The sequence below is a fragment of the Gavialis gangeticus genome, unplaced genomic scaffold (genome assembly GCF_001723915.1).
Source record: "Gavialis gangeticus isolate Ggan-Ray unplaced genomic scaffold, GavGan_comp1, whole genome shotgun sequence".
Classification (NCBI taxonomy): domain Eukaryota; kingdom Metazoa; phylum Chordata; order Crocodylia; family Gavialidae; genus Gavialis; species Gavialis gangeticus.
In genome coordinates, this window is record NW_017729022.1 from 52,645,788 (window position 1) to 52,654,070 (window position 8,283).

General features: G+C 46.8%; 1 protein-coding gene across 1 annotated transcript in view; it reads left to right on the forward strand.

The window, feature by feature from the left end:
• The first annotated feature begins 7,684 nt into the window (after positions 1-7,684).
• The window catches only part of LOC109296388 (histone H1.01-like), a 1,709-nt gene continuing 1,110 nt past the window's right edge, over positions 7,685-8,283 (forward strand). The window contains exon 1 of the mRNA XM_019515799.1: positions 7,685-8,280. Coding sequence (XP_019371344.1) covers positions 7,696-8,280 — 585 coding nt within the window. The 5' untranslated portion in view covers positions 7,685-7,695. The remainder of the gene's footprint in view (positions 8,281-8,283) is intronic.

The window sequence follows — 8,283 nt, forward strand, 5'->3', positions numbered from 1 at the left end:
TAGGGAATTAGTGAAGTAGATAGCAAACTAGATGATCAACATCTGTGACCGACTATTCTTCATGAATTGGTGGCTTCAGTCTATCTTGAATGAATAATTTTCCTCATCCAAAACACTACCAATGCAACTACTACTTTTGTTGGCAGCCCAGGGGAATACATTCAGGGAAGCCAAAGAATGAATAGATATGGAGCGGGATTATCCTTTCAGATAGGGTTCTGTGGAAGAATTGTGAGAGGCTTTGCCACAGAGGCCATCCTTTTTCCATGTCTGAGTCTCACCTGCTGAGTCCCCTCCATGTGTAGCTCTGGGGGAAGGGAAGTAGCCAAACCAGGTTATAACGAGATTAAAGAAACAAGTCATAGCTCAACCAATGCACTGGTGGACCAGAACTGAGTTTCAAGCAGGGGCAGGCAAAATGCAGCCTGTGGGCTGGATGTGGCCCACCACAGGCAATTTTATCCAGACCACAGTCACCTACCAACTAATTGTACCCCACTCAGCCCATGCGCCTTGCTCCCACCAAACTTCCCAGTGGACTGCTTCTGCCACTTCTGCAGCCACCAGGGGACCTGCTCAGCTTCCCCCAGCATCCCGCTTGCCCCAGGCACCAGGTAGGGCAGCAATGGGGGTGTGGTGGGGGACAGCTGCAGCTGGGCAGGAGCACAGAGCATGGAGCTGGCAGCAGTGTGGAGCCTGAGCCCATGGGGGTGGTGGGAGTGGAGTTCAGGTGGGCAAAGTGTGGGTGTGAGGGAGGGTGAGGACTCCCCACACACTCTCTCCCATGGCACACAGCTCCCACTTCTAGTGCCAGAAGCAGCAGCAGCAGCAGGAGGCAGCAAGTACTCAGGGCGCTTGCGGCCTGTGCAGGCTTTGCTGCCCTGCAACATGTGGTTCCTGCCAGCACTACACGTGGTGGCAAGGGGCACAGCCAGGCCAGACTTTCTATACTGTGCTGGGCTCCATGCTGCGCATGTGCGGCTCCTGCGCTCACATGGCTCTGGGGGAAGCCCAGCAATGGAGATGTCTGCCTTTCCCATCCACTGCCATACAGGTCCCTGGACTCTGGGGGGAGGCAGAGGACAGGGCTCCTCTACACTTCTGGCGGAGTCCTGGGACCTGTACAGCAGGGGCTGGGGAAAGCGGTAGGCCTGTGTGAAGTTGCTAGTATTCACTTTGGATTGGCTGATTCGGGGGACAGTGCGCCACAGGGAGGAGTGGGTGGAGGGGTCCTCACACCCCACAAATTTTGTAATAAAATTAAAATATGTTATAGTAGGTGTTTAACTTTTAGCATATGATTTGGGTTTTTTTTCTGGTTGCAGGATGGCAACCCTCCCCTCCAAAAAGGAGTACTTCCAGGAGGCAAGGGGAAGGACTGGGGTCATTTGAGCCCTGTTTTCTCTCCTGCCCAGGACAGGGGGTTAGACTAGAAGATCTACAAGGTCACTTCTGACCCTACATCTATTAATGTATGGACTTCCAGTGGCAAAGGTCAGGGTTTAGGGGTGGGACTTCCAGTCCCAAGATGGTGATCAGGGGGTGGAGCACCTGTCAAGGGGCAGGGCTACCTTTGCAGCCCTCAACAGCTTACCAAAACTCATTAAGCGGCCGTCCAGCCAAAATAATTGCCCACCCCTGGTTTAAAATGTGTTTGCTACATTCAACAGGGACTCATGTCTGACAGAAGTGAAAGAGAGAGGTTGGACCAAAGCAGACAGAAGCTCAGGCAGGTGCTTATTTTACCAGCCAGGGTTAATAAGGCATCTTAGGCCTGATTGGGCACATCTACACTAGACACTTACTGCACAGTTGACTAACTGCACAGCAAACGTCTCAGTGTCTACACGTGCACCCCTAATAAGGGTGCATAAAACAAACTGCAGCAAGGTTGGACTTGTAAATACAAATATTATCCTGCTGCAGAGTTTTTGTGCACAGTAGCACATGTAGGTGCTGCCCCAGTTGACTGGGGCACAAGGGTGCTTCAGTGCGGGGATGCCCACTGGCTAGTCCTACACTGAAGCACCCTCATGCTTCAGCCAGCCCCTCCACAGGGCAATGAACCCAGCTAGAGCAGCCCTGCACTGGCAGGCTGACCCCCTGACATTCCCTGTGACCTGGGGCTGCTGCAACCCAGCTGAATGTGCTGCAGCCTGGGCACAAATGTAAACCATGTCCCCAGGAGCACTAAACTGTGGAGCAATAAGCTCTGCAGTTTATTGCTGCCCCCTAATGGCACATGTAGGCATGCCCACCAAAGCCCACCCTGCTCTTGCAGCCCTAAGTCCCTTCCCATCACACAGCGTGCTGGTTTGCAATATGAAACTTAAGTGTTCCCAGATCAAAAAAGGTGGCATCATCTTTATCTAATTTATTAGGCACATTCTAATTTATAAGATGCATTGAATCAGATGTTGTACATGAAATTATTAAGTACAGGAATATCTCATTATTAAGCAACTGCAGATCAAGATTAATAAGAGCAAGGTTAATTGGAATGTCAGGAAAACAGGAGCAGAACTTATCATTACAGGCTACTTCTTGCATCCTGCCTCCTGTAAGGTCAGGCTTTTTAAGTTCTCAGGACTCTGATTCTGATCTGAGGTCTGAGTTCTGCTCTTTTCAGGTTGTGTACATCCTGCTAGCTGTTAAATCCTCTAATGCATTTACCTAGAGCAGACAAGTGGTTTTCAACTGGTGGTCCACAGTTCCCTGGGGATCTGCAGACTGTCTAAGGTGTTCACAAAAAAATACTATGATCAGTCAAAAGTATGCGAATACTGTACATAGCTGTGGATAGCTTATGGGCAGGGCAGAGCAGAGCTAAGCGTGCTTGGTTGGGCACCCAGAGCTGACCACTTTTACTCCCACTGTTGGCTTTAGCTAAGGACCCATTATTCAGAGTCCCTGCCTTAGCTTCAGCTGAGCTAAAGCTAAAACTCCACAGGGTCACCCTCTGCTTTTAAGACATGCAAAGCAAAATAAAGTTCAACAAATTGAAATGCTACTTAGCTTTTCTGAGCAATACCTGCTTGCTCCAGGAGTTTCTGTCTCATCTGGCTTCCTGGGCTTCACACTTTCCCAGTTACCTCTTATCCCTCAGAGGTCTTTGAGGAAGCATGCACAGCTTCCATGTAAACAACATGAACAAACAGAAGAAAAGTCGTCGTCACAGCATCTCCCAGATCAACTTTACCTCTGCTTGTCCCAGGCTCAGCGACACAACCTTTACAGCTGTGCTCACAGTGCAGCAGCCACCTTGAGGTTGCTGCAGATGCTTTTTATTTCCCCCTCCTGGCCCAGGTGGGCTGGCTTCTTCTAATTCTCTACACTTTGGTGAACTTCCTTGCTGGGAAGCTCATCGCCCATACCCATAGTAAAAGGGCCCGGCCACTTCAAAGGGGCATGTACCTCCATTTGAAATTTCCAAAGGGGTCTTCACTTCCATTTGGAATTCGTTAGGGGTCTGCAAATCAAGAAAAGGTTGAAAACCAGTCAGTGACCTAAAGAGTGTAGCATTACACTCAGCATCCCCACTTGACTGCAAGGATCAAAACTACTGTGCAAGAGGGCAAATTTGGCCACTTCAGTTGACTTCCAGGATTAGAGACCTGTATGGGAGTGCCCCTTGTAAGGAAAGGGAAAGTGTAGGTTAAGGTACAGGGACATTTGCCTCAGGTTGGCCCTTGTCTGGACAGGCACAGAATCAAAAAGTACGGTTGGAAGGGACCTTAGGAAGTCATCTAAGCTAACCCCCTGCTCAAGACAGAAACATCCCTGTCCAAACCGTTCTAGAGAAATCTTTATATATCCTGCTCTTGAAAATGTTCAAGGATGGAGATTCTATAACCTCTAGGAGGTTTGCTTCAATGCTTGGCCAGCTTCATAGTAAGAAAGCTCTTTATAATATCCCACCGAATTTTCCCTTGTTGCAGTTTAATACCATTGGGAGCCTATACGTAAGCACAGAGGCTGCTCCAATGTGCTGGAATTCCAGCGCGTCAGGTCTGCTGGAGTGTGGCAATTGTGCACTCCAGCTGCGTCCCGTGTCTCATGTATCAACTTCCCCATGTTTAAAAATGGTGGTGGGGCTGCTTAAACTAAAGCTTGTCCAATGAGCTTTCGTTCAAGAGCCCCCACTGCCATTTTTAAGTGCAGGGATGCTGTGACAGGAAACACGGCAGCACTTTAATGAGAGCGGCTCTTGGAGCCTCTATAATTAAAGAACTGTCCACCACCCCTGGAGCACATATCAGAGTACACATTGTTCCTTGTCCTGTCCCATGTGAACATGGAAAATAGTTTATCACCATCCCCTTTAAAACCATCCTTCAGGAATTTGAAGGCTTGTTATCAAATCTTCCTTCAGTCTTCTTTTCTCTAGTCTAAATAATTCCAGTCCTTCCAGCCTTTATATATGTCATATTTCCTAGGCCTCTAATCATTTGTGTTGCTCTTTCTAATTTTCTAATAGCTAATAGCTATCTGTTGGGCTCCACATCTTTCTTGAAGTGTGGTGCCCAAAACTGGATACACTACTCCAGTTGAGGCCTCACCAGTGCTGAACAGAGCAAAAGAATCACTTCCCTTCTGTAGATAACGACTTCATCATTTGGACTGAAAACCTACAGTCTCTGATTGATTTCCATCACAAATTCAGTAACCATCATGGCATCACCCTTCCATTAGACTCTTTCTTGAATACTCCAGCATCAACATTTCCTTTGTAGACAGTATGATTAATATCCAGAATAGTAAAATACAAACCACAATATACAAGAAACCCATGGACCAACATACATATTTATGCAGAATCAGCAATCACCCTAAACACACCAAGAAAGCTGTAATATACAGCCAAGTCCTTCAATACCACCAAAGTTGTACTGAGAAGAATGCCCTTGACCATCACCTCACAAATCTCAAAAGAGATTTCACCCACCAAGGACAGTCCTCCAGAGATATAAATTGTACTTTTCAAAGAGCCACCAGGATACCATGTGAAGAATTGCTTCTGCAGAAAAAGAAAATCCCCACGAATTGCACACCATTAGTTATGACATACCATCCTTCCCTGGAACCTATATGGAAAAACAGTTGCAATCCATAGTGGAAGAAGAGATCCAATTCTAAAAGAGATCTTTCCAGAACAGCCCACCCTACTCTTTAAAGAAGCACTAAACCATGCCACCTCATCACCAGAAACAACTTCCTATGGCCCAAAGCACACTGAATGGATCCAGACCATGCTATGACAAGAAATGTAAAATCTGCCAACACATCTCCACCACCCGTCCCCCACAATAACTACATCCCACAATAGAACCATCACCATTCCTGGATCCTACACCTGTACCTCCAGAAATGTAATATATCTTATCAATTGCCCAAATGGAAAATATCTGGGAGAAACCAAACAACAATTGCATTCCAGAATGAACGCACACCGGAAGTCTGTCAAAGACAAAAATACCCAACTACCTGTAAGAGCACACTTCTCACAAGACAGTCACTCTTTCCCTAGTCTCTCCGTTCTAATCCTGAAAGGGAATTTACAAAACACCTTTCGTAGATGAGCCTACAAACTTCACTTCATAAATTTACTGCAGGGGTCTCCAAACTGTTTTGATCGCGCACCCCTATCAGTAAAAAATTTTTGAACACACCCCCCGAGTATATGTCACAATACGCTGAAAGCGAACAAATGAGTGAGGGTGCCGCTGTCAACCCCTCCACATTGTGGAACTCCCACTCTTCCCACAGCATACCTCGCGTACCATACGTGACACGTGACCGTCTGATATAATGAACAAATGAGTGAGGGCGCCAGTGTCAATCCGTGTATTAAATATTAGTAAAGCTTAATTTCTTTCTTATTTTTTTAGATAAAAAATAAATATAAATAGAAGTTCTAATATTTTCTTCCCGCACCCCAATGGATAGTCTTGCGTACCCCCTGGGGTGCATGCACCCCACTTTGGAGACCACTGATCTACTGGATACAAAAACATCATGGACTAAATATAGACATTGGATTTATGGCACATTATAACCTGCCTGCCAGTTGATAACCCCAGGTAACGTGCCTGCATTTAACCAGCTATATTCTGTCTCCACTTCAAATTCCCACTTTCCCTGCCCTGCTACCTGTCTCATACCTATTGTCTCACACAGCCTTTGAGCCTCACTTCTATGCATTTGCATTTTCACAGACCTGCATTTTGCATACTGGCTTCCATTCCACCCAGAAGAGCACACAAAGCAACAACAAACTCTCCCTGTGCCTGAAGAAGAGTGTTTGTACTCAAACTCTTGCAAAGAACAATTTTTCTAACTATTTAGTTGGTCTAATAAAAGATACCACATTTACCCAAAGAACCTTGTCTGCCTGCAAACCTCTCTTAGACTCTAAACCCTGCCCCTAGAAAACGGAGGTCACCTCCTTTGAAAAATGTTTTGAGATCTACCACTATGGACAAAAAAAACCGCTTATCAATTCATTTGAGTACAAATCCACACTATCTGCAACTCTCTAAACTTGACAAACACTTTACATACAGAAACATTCCTATGCGCTGATTGGTGACCTAGCAACATTGTATTATCCACAAACAAGCATTGTTACTTCCTGAGTTAGCATCCATAAAAGTGTAATAATAATGCTTTCATATTATTTGCATTCACTCCAGCGAGCAAAGAACCAGAACCCACGGCTCCCTCTTAATAATATGTACTAACAACCACCCTACAGAATTCCTACTCCTACTTACACATTTACTTCTGGTCATAATTTTGAGATGAATGGCTAAATTTCTCCAGTTATTTTTCAGAACCAATAATCCCTGTTGTTTTCCTAGAGCTTTATCTTTTTTAAAAAAACCAAACATTTTAAATTTATTTTAAGGTTACAATTAAATGATGCTTAGCAATTGTGCTTTAACCATGCTATAGGTTCCTGAGCTACCATACCCAGTCTTTTGCAAGTTATGGATATTAATAACCTAAAGATTGTATCCAGATTAGCATATGTGTTAGTTAATGCTCCACAACAGTCTCTGCATGGTAGACAGCCCCTCTCAGAACTTTATTCTCGGTGGTTTTTAAAGATCCACTAATGATTCAATTCTAGTTCCTGGTAGTCCAGAAGTACAAACCTTGGCTAAGAAAGCTGAGGTCTAGTCTCCGAGAGTGTGCTACCTCTCCCTGTTTGAAATCGGTTTTTAAGGAGCCTGTACATGCAATTCACCCACTTTCTTTTCCGACGTGGAGCAGACCCTCTAAAAATTCCCTCTGTGTTCTCCTCCGGGCTTTATTGACAAAAGAACAGTTTTAATTTACAAAGAAAAACAAAACTTTCTCTCTGCCGAGGTCCTTCCAGTTCCACGACGCCGGATTTATTGGCTTTTATTTCGTGCAGTTTTATTATTTTCGGCAAGGAGCACTGGAAACTGAAAATATACTTTCCTGTCTTTACTTGATGGTAGAATAGGGGCGATTTCCGGCCGATATTGTGCCAAAAACACACTTTTTTAATCCCGAAGAAACACAAACAAAACAGGGAGAAGAGCTCTCTCTGCCTGGCAGCGGGGCGGACTCTACAACGAACCAATCAGAGAGCAGCTCTCGTGTATAAATTCAAGGCACCTACCACAGCGCGTGTCAGTGTATTTCGCCTGCGGAACGTCCCTGACAATGTCGGAAACTGTGCCTGCTGCAGCCCCTGCCGCCGCGGCTCCAGCTCCCGCTGCCAAAGCTCCTGCGAAGAAAGCGAAGAAGGCAGCGGGAGGCGCCAAAGCGAAGAAGCCTGCGGGCCCTAGCGTGACTGAGCTGATCACCCAGGCTGTAGCGGCTTCTAAGGAGAGGAAAGGAGTGTCTCTAGCTGCCCTGAAGAAGGTGCTGGCAGCCGGCGGTTACGATGTGGAGAAAAACAACAGCCGTATCAAGCTGGGGCTCCGAAGCTTGGTGAACAAGGGCATCTTGGTACAGACCAAGGGCACGGGCGCCTCGGGCTCCTTCAAGCTGGGCAAGAAGCCGGGTGAGGCCAAAGAGAAAGCGCCCAAGAAGAAAGCGGTGGCAGCGACCAAGCCCAAGAAGGCGGCGGCCAAGAAGCCCGCCAGCGCGGCCAAGAAACCCAAGAAGGCGGCGGCCGTGAAGAAGAGCCCCAAGAAAGCCAAGAAGCCGGCGGCCGCCGCGACCAAGAAGAGCGCGGCCAAGAGCCCCAAGAAGGCCAAGGCGGCCAAGCCCAAGCGGGCCGTCAAGAGCCCGGCCAAGGCTAAGGCG